The 12,726-nt window shown below is 48.2% G+C and overlaps 1 protein-coding gene across 1 annotated transcript in view; it reads right to left on the bottom strand.

The window, feature by feature from the left end:
- LOC143172045 (importin-11-like) overlaps window positions 1-12,726 on the bottom strand; it is a 206,043-nt gene that overhangs the window by 146,341 nt on the left and 46,976 nt on the right. Inside the window, exon 5 of the mRNA XM_076361261.1 lies at window positions 12,004-12,076. Coding sequence (XP_076217376.1) covers window positions 12,004-12,076 — 73 coding nt within the window. The remainder of the gene's footprint in view (window positions 1-12,003; window positions 12,077-12,726) is intronic.

The following is a 12,726-nucleotide window of genomic DNA, read 5'->3' on the forward strand; positions in this document are numbered from 1 at the left end:
CTTGGCTTGCTTGATCGCAGCGCATGTTTCGCATTCATGGATAACCTGCGCAATAGTGTCCATGGTCAAGTCCACCCCTCAGTCACGAGCCCATCTGTATGTTGCATCTCTTCCTTGGTGACCTGAGGTGTCATGGGCCCACCGAGCTATAACTAACTCACCCTTCTGTTGCCAGTCCAGATCCACCTGAGCCACTTCAATCTTAGCAGCCTGATCCACCTGCTGGCTGTTTTGATGTTCTTCAGTGGCCCGACTCTTGGGTACGTGAGCATCTACGTGACGGACTTTTACAACCAGGTTCTCCACCCGGGCAGCAATATCTTGCCACAATGCGGCAGCCCAGATGGGTTTGCCTCTGCGCTGCCAGTTGCTCTGCTTCCATTGCTGCAACCACCCCCACAGGGCATTTGCCACCATCCATGAGTCAGTATAGACATAGAGCACTGGCCACTTTTCTTGGTCAGCAATGTCTAAAGCCAGCTGGATGGCCTTTACTTCTGCAAATTGGCTCGATTCACCTTCTCCTTCAGCAGTTTCTACAACTTGTCGCATAGGACTCCATACAGCAGCTTTCCACCTCCAATGCTTTCCCACAAGACGACAGGACCCATCAGTGAACAGGGCATATTGCTTCTCATTTTCTGGTAGTTCATTATACAGTGGGGCCTCCTCAGCATGCATCACCTCCTCCTCTGGCGATATTCCAAAATCTTTGCCCTCTGGCCAATCCATGATCACTTCCAGGATTCCTGGGCGACTGGGGTTTCCTATTTGAGCCCGTTGTGTGATCAGTGCGACCCACTTACTCCACGTAGCATCAGTTGCATGATGCGTACAGGGGACCCTCCCTCTGAACATCCAGCCCAGCACCGGCAGTCGGGGTGCCAGGAGGAGCTGTGCTTCAGTACCGATCACTTCCGAAGCAGCTCGAACCCCTTCATAGGCTGCCAATCTCTCTTTTTCAGTTGGAGTACAGTACGCCTCGGATCCTCTGTATCCCCGACTCCAAAACCCTAGGGGTCAAACTCGAGTCTCCCCTGGTGCTTTCTGCCAGAGGCTCCAGGTAGGGCCGTTCTCCCCGGCTGTGGTGTAGAGCACATTTTTTACATCTTGCCCTGCCCGGACTGGCCCCAGGGCTACTGCATGAACTAGCTCCTCTTTAATTTGTTCAAAAGCTTGTCATTGCTCAGGACCCCATTTGAAATCGTTCTTCTTTCGGGTCACTTGATAGAGAGGGTTTACAATCAGACTGTAATTTGGAACATGCATTCTCCAAAATCCCACGACGCCTAAGAAAGCTTGTGTTTCCTTTTTGCTAGTTGGTGGAGACATGGCTGTTATTTTGTTGATCACATCCATTGGGATCTGACGACGTCCATCTTGCCATTTTATTCCTAAAAACTGGATCTCCTGTGCAGGTCCCTTGACCTTACTTTGTTTTATGGCAAACCCGGCCTTCAGCAGGATTTGGACTATTTCCTTCCCTTTCTCAAAAACTTCTCCTGCTGTGTTGCCCCACACGATGATGTCATCCATGTATTGCAGGTGTTCCGGAGCCTCACCCTGTTCCAGTGCAGTCTGGATCAGTCCATGGCAAATGGTGGGGCTGTGTTTCCACCCCTGGGACAGTCGGTTCCAGGTGTACTGGACGCCCCTCCAAGTGAAAGCAAACTGTGGCCTGCACTCCACTGACAAAGGGATTGAGAAAAACACATTAGCAATATCAATTGTGGCATACCACTTGGCTGCCTTTGACTCCAGTTCGTATTGACGTTCTAGCATGTCCGGCACAGCAGCACTCAGCGGTGGCATGACTTCATTTAGGCCACGATAGTCTACCGTTAGTCTCCACTCTCCATTAGACTTCCGCACTGGCCATATGGGACTGTTAAAGGGTGAGCGAGTCTTGCTGATCACTCCTTGGCTCTCCAGTCGACGAATCAGCTCATGAATGGGAATCAAGGAGTCTCGGTTGGTGCGATATTGCCGCCGGTGCACCGTGGTGGTAGCGATTGGCACCTGTTGGTCTTCGACCCTCAGCAACCCCACAACAGAGGGGTCCTCCGAGAGACCAGGCAAGGTGGACAGCTGTTTAATTTCCTCCATCTCCAAGGCAGCTATACCAAAAGCCCACCGGTACCCTTTTGGGTCCTTGAAATACCCTCTCCTGAGGTAGTCTATGCCAAGGATGCATGGAGCCTCTGGGCCAGTCACAATGGGGTGCTTCTGCCACCCATTCCCAGTTAGACTCACTTCGGCTTCCAATACAGTTAGCTGTTGGGATCCCCCCGTCACCCCAGAAATACAGATGGGTTCTGCCCCTATATAGCTTGATGGCATTAGGGTACACTGTGCACCGGTGTCTACTAGAGCCTTATACTCCTGTGGGTCTGATGTGCCAGGCCACCGAATCCACACAGTCCAGTAAACCCGGTTGTCCCTTTCCTCCCCCTGGCTGGAGGCAGGGCCCCTCTAATCCTCATCACAGTACTCCTTTCTCATTTCTTGTACGTACGAGTCAGAAGTTTCTTCATTAAGATCAAGAGTAAGATCAGCCCTTCTACTCTCTCTGGGGAACTGCCCGCTGGAAACTGGAGCAGCAATTTTCCTGGAAGAACCCCCTCTTGTGATTGTTTTTCCTTGCAATTCACGTACCCGTGCCCCTAGGGCTGCAGTAGGTTTCCCATCCCACTTCCTCATGTCCTCTCCATGGTCATGCAGGTAAAACCATAGGGTGCCCCGTGGTGTGTACCCTTTATATTCTCTCTCTCAAGCAAAAGAACGCTTACTTCTAATAGCCAAGATACTGGTCCGTACAGGTGAGGAGTAGGACCTATCCTCTCTGAGTTGCTGGATCTCCCGGGACAGTTTTTCGGACAGTTTCTCCACAGCCGAGACGATGGAGGAAGAAAGACTTGCCTCGTATTGCTGGAGTTGACTAGCCAATTCATCCACTGTTTGTTCCTCTCCATCTTTCCAGGTCATCACTGCCAATGAATTGGTATATGACGATGGTGAGCTCCTTATAAATTTCCGCCACATGGGTCGTGTGCACTTGACTTCGTCTGGATCTTTGGATAGTTGTTCATTGTTCAGGTCATCATAAATCACCTCCAGCACAGATCATTCTCTCAGGAACTGGATACCCTTCTCCATGGTGGCCCATTTGCTTGGGCGACATATGACATCTTCCTTAAAGGGATACCTTTCCTTCACGCTTGACAAGAGTCGCCTCCAAAGGCTGAGGATACGCGTCCCTTTTCCAATCGCTTTGTCAATGCCCCCTTCCCTAGAAAGGGATCCCAGCTGCTTGGCTTCCCTACCCTCTAATTCCAGGCTACTGGCTCCATTATCCCAGCATCGGAGCAGCCAGGTGACAATATGCTCGCCTGGACGACGGCTGAAATCTTTTCGTATATCTCGCAGCTCACTCAGGGATAGAGATCGGGTGGTCACTGTCTCGTTTATGAGTTCTTCCTCTTCCTCCTCCCCAATCAGCGGCCGGCTCTCCTCCTCCCGTTCTCGTGATGGCCCTTCTCCAGGGTAGTCGTACAGTTCTTCCTCCAGCCCCCTTTTAGAGGAAGTTTCTTCCTCCCTTACTAAACGAGCTGACTTCCGCTTCCAAGATTTCTTCTTGTGTACAGGGGTGACTGATACCGGCACAGGCTGGTTCTTTGGTTCAGCCACAGGGCGTGTCGCTGGGGTCTGAGTGGCCGCAGTGCATGTCGCCGGGGTTGGAGTGGCCGCAGTGCATGTCGCCGGGGTCGGAGTGGCTGCAGTGCATGTCGCCGGGTTCGGAGTGGCCGCAGTGCATGTCGCCGGGGCCTGAGTGGCTGCAGGGCCTGTCGCCGGGGTCTGAGTAGCTGCAGAGCATGTCACCGGGGTCTGAGCAGCTGCAGTGCATGTCGCTGGGGTCTGAATGGCCGCAGGGCCTGTCGCCGGGGTTGGAGTGGCCGCAGTGCGTGTTGCCCGGGTCTGAGTGGCCGCAGGGTCTGTTGCCGGCGTCTCAGTAGCTGCAGTGCATGTTGCTGGGGTCGGAGTGGCTGCAGGGCCTGTCGGTGGGGTCTGAGTGGCTGCACGGCATGTCGCTGGGGTCGGAGTGGCCGCAGGGCGTGTTGCTCGGGTCTGAGTGGCCGCAGAGCGTGTCGTTTTACTGTCAGAGCCAGGGACCTTCTCTTCCCTTTGAGGGTACTGAATGGCGTTGAACAGGGCTCGGTAGGCATGGGCCAGGCCCCAGCACGTTGCAGTGATCTGCGTCTCTCTGGAGTTGCCAGGGTGACAGCATACTTTGTCCAAATATTCTACTAACTTTTCAGGATTCTGCACTTGCTCAGGGGTGAAGTTCCAAAACACTGGGGGTGCCCATTGGCCTAGGTACTTGCCCATCTTGTCCCACACACCCTGCCACTCATGACTATCCAGCCTTGGGGCAGATCTCTGGATGATATTCTTAAATTGCTTACCAACTTTAGACAAAACCGAAACAATATTCCAAAGAAGTATTAATAGAAGTATCTTAACTGCCCAAGGATGTTCAAAATACTGAAAAGTTACTGTAATGAAGGAGGAAACATCATAGAAGAAGGTAGTGACACTGCCATCCTGTATTTCCTCCGTAAAAAAACTCTCAGAAAAGTTACTGCAATTGCTAGTTGTCTCCATGAAATGGAATCCGTTGTACAGTAACGGCTTCATTGCGAAACCTACATACCACACTAACGTCAAGGTCAATGTTCTAAAAACAAACCTCACAAGCGAGACATCACTATTCACTGCAGACCACAGCAAACTGCAAAACCCAACACCAATCTTTAACATGTACAGCAGGAAAAAGAGCGCGATGCAGATTAGACAAATCAATATCGAGAACAGAGAAACCAACATTGTGTCCCACAACTACTAACAGATATAAGTTCCTTAATACACTCCGGTTAATCTGTTATTATCTCAAACCCTTCGAGCCCCACGTTGGGCGCCAAAAAGGACTGTCGTGGTTTAACCTCAGTCGGCAACTAAGCACCATGCAGCCGCTCGCTCACTCCCCCCCACCCGGTGGGATGGGGGAGAGAATTGGAAGAGCACAAGTGAGAAAAACTCGTGGGTTGAGATAAAAACAGTTTAATAATTGAAATAAAATGATAATAATAATAAAATAATAATAATAATAATAATGATGATGATGATAATAATAATACACAAAGCAAGTGATGCACAGTGCAATTGCTCACCACCTGCCGACCGATGCCCAGCCAGTCCCCGAGCAGCGACCCCCCCGGCCAGCTTTCCCCAGTTTATGTACTGAGCATGACGTCACATGGTATGGAATGTCCCTTTAGCCAGTTTGGCTGTGCCCCCCTCCTAGCTTCTTGTGCACCTCCAGCCTTCTCAGTCAGTAGAGCATGGGAAGCTGAAAAGTCCTTGGCTAGTGTAAGCATTACCTAGTAACAACTAAAACATCGGTGCCTTATCATCAACTTTGTTCTCATCCTAAATCCAAAACACTGTACCAGCTACTAGAAAGGAAATTAACTCTATCCCTGCCGAAACCAGGACAGGGGGGAAATCTGTTGTCATATATTTCAAGGAGTATTTTGTTCCTCTCTGTTCTCTCCATGTGGTAAACACCTTCAGAGGGCATGGAAATTATGCTCCCAACATATGGTATGTTCTGTTTTTCTCCCCCTCCCTAGAAGTCAGCACAAATCATCACATCACAATACTGTGTCTAATTCTTATATTTTTGGGTTGTTTTTTTTCTTTTCATATATACAAGGGTCATAATTTTTCTACCTTAAATGATGCAGAACGCACAAGCAGATAGCAACGGTGTTATGAAGTATCTGTGACTGGAAAAGAACACTTACCAGGAACACAAAATATCAAACTTCAGACATATCAAGCAGACTGGGGACTAAATGAAAGGTGCCTCTGAAAGAAAACATTGATACCTACAACATGGATTAGGGAATAGGGGAGAAAGAAGGGGAGATGGACTGAAATAGCTTTCTGCAGTTGCCAGCTGTCAGTGCCCAAAGAACCTTACCACCAAAGCATGTTAGCAAAGTGCAGGATACATGGCTGTATTGGGTTTGCATGGCAAGGTTTTGGTAGCAGGGGGGCTACAGGGGTGGCTTCTGTGAGAAGATGCCAGAAGCTTCCCCCATGTCCGATAGAGCCAGTGCCAGATGGCTCCAAGACAGGCCCACTGCTGGCCAAGGCTGAGCCAATCAGCGACAGTGGTAGCGCCTCTGTGATAACATATTTAAGAAGCGGGGAAAAACAGCTGCACAACAGCAGCCGGAAGAGAGGAGCGAGAATATAGTGTGGCCAGTAGGAGTAGGGAAGTGATCGTGCCCCTGTACTCGGACCTGGTGAGGCCGCACCTTGAATACTGTGTTCAGTTTTGGGCCCCTCACTACAAGAAGGATGTTGAGGTGCTGGAGCGTGTCCAGAGAAGGGCAACGAGGCTGGTGAGGGGTCTGGAGAACAAGTCTTATGAGGAGCGGCTGAGGGAACTGGGGTTGTTCAGCCTGGAGAAAAGGAGGCTGAGGGGAGACCTCATCGCTCTCTACAACTACCTGAAAGGAGGTTGTAGCGAGGTGGGTGTTGGTCTTTTCTCCGAAGTAACAAGCGATAGGACGAGAGGAAATGGCCTCAAGTTGCGGCAGGGGAGGTTTAGATTGGATGTAAGGAAAAATTTCTTTACTGAAAGAGTGGTGAAACATTGGAACAGGCTGCCCAGGGAAGTGGTTGAGTCCCCATCCCTGGAGGTATTTAAAAGACGTGTAGATGAGGCGCTTAGGGACATGGTTTAGTGGGCATGGTGGTGTTGGGTTGACGGTTGGACTCGATGATCTTAGAGGTCTTTTCCAACCTTAATGATTCTATGATTCTATGATTCTATAATATGTGAGAGAAACAACTCTGCAGACACCAAGGTCAGAGAAGAAGGAGGGGGAGGAGGTGCTCCAGGCATCGGAGCAGAGATTCCCCTGCAGCCTGTGGTGAAGACCATGGTGAGGCAGGCTGTCCCCCTGCAGCACATGGAGGTCCACAGTGGAGCAGATATCCACCTGCAGCCCATGGAGGACCCCACGCCGGAGCAGGTGGATGCGCCCGAATGAGGCCGTGACCCCGTGGGAAGCCCGTGCTGGAGCAGGCTCCTGGCAGGACCTGTGAACCCCGTGGAGAGAAGAGCCCACGCTGGAGCGGGTTTGCTGGCAGGACTTGTGACCCTGTGGGGGACCCACGCTGGAGCAGTCCATTCCTGAAGGACTGCACTCCATGGAAAGGACCCACGCTGGAGCAGTTCATGAAGAACTGCAGCCTGTGGGAAGGGCACATGTTGGAGAAGTTCGTGGAGGACTGTCTCCCGTGGGAGGGACCCCACGCTGGAGCAGGGGAAGAGAGCGAGGAAGAATGAGCGGCACAGACAACATTTGATGAACTGACCACAACCCCCATTCCCCGTCCCCCTGCGCCGCTCGGGGGGAGGAGGTAGAGAAATCGGGAGTGAAGTTGAGCCCAGGAAGAAGGGAGGGGTGGGGGGAAGCTGTTTTAAGATTTGGGTTTTATTTTTCATTATCCTACTCTGATTTGATTGGTAATAAATTAAATTAAATTTTTCCCAAGTCGAGTCTGTTTTGCCTGTGATGGTAATTGGTGAGTGATCTCCCTGTCCTTATCTCGACCCACGAGCCTTTCATCGTATTTTTCTCCCCCTGTCGAGCTGAGGAGGGGGAGTGATAGAGTGGCTTGGTGGGCACCTGGCATCCAGCCACGGTCACAGAATCATAGAATCATAGAATCATTGAGGTTGGAAAAGACCTCTAAGATCAACGAGTCCAACCGTCAACCCAACACCACCAGCCACTAAACCATGTCCCTAAGTGCCTCATCTACTCGTCTTTTAAATACCTCCAGGGATGGGGACTCCACCACTTCCCTGGGCAGCCTGTTCCAATGTTTAACCACTCTTTCAGTAAAGAAATTTTTCCTCACATCCAAACTAAACCTCCCCTGGCGCAACTTGAGGCCATTTCCTCTCGTCCTATCGCTAGTTACTTGGGAGAAGAGACCGACACCCACCTCGCTACAACCTCCTTTCAGGTAGTTGTAGAGAGCGATGAGGTCTCCCCTCAGCCTCCTCTTCTCCAGGCTAAACAACCCCAGTTCCCTCAGCCGCTCCTCATAAGACTTGTTCTCCAGACCCCTCACCAGCCTCGTTGCCCTTCTCTGGACACACTCCAGCACCTCGACATCCTTCTTGTAGTGAGGGGCCCAAAACTGAACACAGTATTCGAGGTGCGGCCTCACCAGGTCCGAGTACAGGGGCACGATCACTTCCCTACTCCTGCTGGCCACACTATTTCTGATACAGGCCAGGATGCCATTGGCCTTCTTGGCCGCCTGGGCACACTGCCGGCTCATGTTCAGTTGGCTGTCAACCAGCACCCCCAGGTCCTTTTCCGACAGGCAGCTTTCCAGCCACTCTTCCCCAAGCCTGTAGCGGTGCATGGGGTTGTTGTGGCCCAAGTGCAGGACCCGGCACTTGGCCTTGTTGAACCTCATACAATTGGTCTGGGCCCATCGATCCAGCCTGTCCAGGTCCCTCTGCAGAGCCTTCCTACCCTCGAGCAGATCAACACTCCCGCCCAACTTGGTGTCGTCTGCAAACTTCCTGAGGGTGCACTCAATCCCCTCATCCAGATCATCGATAAAGATATTAAACAAGACCGGCCCCAAAACTGAGCCCTGGGGAACACCGCTCGTGACCGGCCGCCAACTGGATTGAACTCCATTCACCACAACTCTCTGGGCCCGGCCGTCCAGCCAGTTTTTGACCCAGCGCAGAGTACACCTGTCTAAGCCGTGAGCCGCCAGCTTCTCTAGGAGAATGCTGTGGGAGACGGTGTCAAAGGCCTTACTGAAGTCCAGGTAGACCACATCCACAGCCTTTCCCTCATCCACTAGGTGGGTCACCTGGTCATAGAAGGAGATCAGGTTGGTCAAGCAGGACCTGCCTCTCATGAACCCGTGCTGGCTGGGCCTGATCCCCTGGTTGTCCCGCTCATGCCTTGTGAGCGCCCTCAAGATGAACCGCTCCATAATCTTCCCTGGCACCAAGGTCAGGCTGACAGGCCTGTAGTTCCCCGGATCCTCCTTCCGGCCCTTCTTGTAGATGGGCGTCACATTGGCAAGCCTCCAGTCGTCCGGGACCTCCCCCGTTAACCAGGACTGCTGATAAATGATGGAGAGTGGCTTGGCGAGCTCCTCCGCCAGCTCCCTCAGCACTCTCGGGTGGATCCCATCCGGCCCCATAGACTTGTGTGCGTCCAGGTGGTGTAGCAGGTCGTTGACTGCTTCCTCTTGGATTATGGGGGGTTCATCCTGCTCGCCGTCCCTGTCTTCCAGCTCAGGGGGCCGAGTACCCTGAGGATAACTGGTCTGCCTGTTAAAGACTGAGGCAAAGAAGGCATTGAGTACCTCAGCCTTTTCCTCATCCTCGGTGACAATGTTCCCCCCCGCATCCAATAAGGGATGGAGATTCTCCTTGGCTCTCTTCTTGTCATTAATATATTTGTAAAAGCTTTTTTTGTTGTCTTTTACGACAGCGGCCAGATTGCCTTCTAGCTGGGCTTTTGCCTTTCTCATTTCCTCTCTGCATGACCTAACGAGATCCCTGTACTCTTCTTGAGTCGCCTGCCCCTTCTTCCACAAGCGGTAAACTCTCCTTTTTTTCCTGAGTCCCAGCAAGAGCTCCCCGTTCAGCCAGGCCGGTCGTCTTCCCTGCCCGTTCTTCTTATGGCGTACAGGGACAGCCTGCTCCTGCGCCTTTAAGACTTCCTTCTTGAAGATCGTCCAGCCTTCCTGGACCCCTTTGCCCTTCAGGACTGTCTCCCAAGGGACTCTCTCAACCAGCGTCCTGAACAGGCCAAAGTCCGCCCTCCGGAAGTCCATGGTTGCGGTTTTGCTGGCCCCCCTCCTTACTTCACCAAGAATCGAGAATTCCACCATTTCATGGTCGCTAAGCCCAAGACGGCCTCCGACCACCACATCTCCCACCAGTCCTTCTCTGTTTGTAAACAGCAGGTCGAGCGAGGCACCTCCCCTGGTAGGCTCACTTACCAGCTGTGTCAGGAAGGTGTCTTCCACACACTCCAGGAACCTCCTAGACTGCTTCCTCTCTGCCGTGTTGGATTTCCAGCAGACGTCCGGGAAGTTGAAGTCCCCCACGAGAACAAGGGCTAGCGATTGAGAGACTTCTGCCAGCCGCTTGTAGAACGCTTCATCCGCCTCTTCATCCTGGTTGGGTGGTCTATAACAGACTCCCAGCAGGATATCTGCCTCACTGGCCTTCCAACGAGTTGGGTCAACCCACCACAGTGGCATAAGATTTTGTGCTGCTCATTTGTGGTTCATAAATCATGCCACGGACTTTAAATGAGCATCAATAAAGTCTCTGTAAACACACTTCAATATCACAACAATTGTTTGGGCAATCGTTTAGGAGCAGGCTGATGGCATAAAATAAAACAATCATCCACATCTTAAAAGACTACATCCCAAATATGTCATAAAGATACACAAATAAATACATAAAGCCGCTGGTCTTAATGTCCAATCTCAGCCTGCAACTATAGTCTCAGAATTGCCTAACTGTTCATCAGCAGTGAAATTTATAAGTATAAAATATATCATACTATTGTATTAGAAGGCAAACTGATTAAATACTAATGGAAGTACGGAGAAATTATTGATAAAAAGTTTTAATTGTTTTATGTACAATGCAGTTAACATTAGGTTTTTAGAAACGTAAACATCATGCAACCACTTCAAAATTAAATATTTCATAAATTTTGTACTACCTAATAGTAGCATAAATGAAACACACTTTATGGTCCAACATGACATACTTCATAGTTCTTTTTGGTTGAAATAAAGAAATAAGCAATCTTTGGTCATATTTTTTACATTGAAACTATACCTATACTACAAATTTAAAGATATTTTCTGTGCCTACCTGCATTTTAAAAAATTGCATTTGAAATAAAAACTTTAAATTCTAGTCAAAATTATCATTGCACAAATTACTTCTAAAAAGAATAAATTATCCTAGTTTTGATATATTGCTCTAATCCTACAAATAACATTAATCCTATCGATGAATCTTGAAAAGTTGAAACCAAACTGTCTGCAGAATGGAATTTTGTTTGCTATACCTTTTCCTTTTAAGCTTTACCTTATGCAAATCATGTCTATATTTTCTTCAAAGTTCTTTAAGACCTAGCTTAAAATATTAGCAAATAATTCCTTTCAGAATCTCATACTTACACGAGCAAGATTAAGTTAGCAGAAGGAAGACTGGTTCATGTAGCATATGCATAGTCTGAGCCCCTAACATTAGCTCTAAACTCAATTTAACAATAAATCCTTATTCTAATCAAAACAGTAGCTTAAAATTAGTTACTTTAAATATATTAAGACAAGACACTATCATATTGAAGCTTTATTATGCCTATTTAAATTCATTAATGCTGTGATTAGATACTTGACAGCAATACTGCTTTAGATGGGTTTATGCAGCAGCATTCTCAACAGCTCATTCTTGCTACACCACTACCGCCCACCACCACACTTCCTTCTATGGCTATACTGGGGAGTCAGCTCAGTGAACAGATACAGCTGAAAAAAGAAAATCACTCACTACATCCATTCCCTGAAACATTTCACCAAACGGTTGCTTAACAGCAAGGGACAACATAAACTGCCACTGCAACAAAAAACAAACCAAAGAGACAAAACATGTTGAATTATGATCTACGGAAAAGGATTACAAGACAGGATCTCACTTCAACATAAAGATCTGTTCGAAAGGCAAAATGTAAATTGCAACTTGTCAACTTTATTATTATTATTAAACATTTCGTTAAGAGAGAAACCTAATTATATACCAATACAAGCATTTGCTAGGAGAGTAATAATTAATCATTCATCACTAACCTGATTCACTGGCTCATTAAAGTTGGTGATAAGTCCAGCACGCAATGTAGTTTTTTCTTCTTCAGAAAGAGCACTGTCAGGATATATTTAGTAGAATATAATTTCATTTCCAATAAAACCCAACTATTAATTCATATTTAGAATTACTTTGCAACTACTACTAGACACAGAAGTTAAATGATCATTTCCATCTGCATTTGACTGGATGAAGCTTACTTTTACACACCATTTTCTTGAAACTAATCTATTTCAGTTTGATAAACTATCAAGAGAACATCCCTTGTTTTTCCACTATCTCAAAGATATTTGAAAAGAGAGGGGACAGTGAAACAGACAAATATGAGGTCTTTTTAACATCAAGTTTTGATGCGACCTTTGTAAACACAAATGGCAAAAGAAAAAGTTCACATATAGGGTAAAGGTACACAGATAAATTATGAAAATAAGGGAAAACTATGCAAATTATAAACTTATTATTAGGCATTTATTATACAGTTATTACCATGACAATTGCTGACTCAAGTATGACTTTCTCATATATACTAATAGATAATGACAAAAAGGTGCCCAGTATAAGGCAATCATGGTATCAGACAATAGCTCTTTTTGCAAAAGCAATAATCCTTTTCTACTTACTAATAAGAAAGTCATATAGCTACACTTAAAAATCCAGATCCTTTGAAAATTATACCTTTAAGTGAAAAATATATTGATACATTCTTC

Source organism: Aptenodytes patagonicus, chromosome W (genome assembly GCF_965638725.1).
Source record: "Aptenodytes patagonicus chromosome W, bAptPat1.pri.cur, whole genome shotgun sequence".
In the NCBI taxonomy this organism is placed as follows: domain Eukaryota; kingdom Metazoa; phylum Chordata; class Aves; order Sphenisciformes; family Spheniscidae; genus Aptenodytes; species Aptenodytes patagonicus.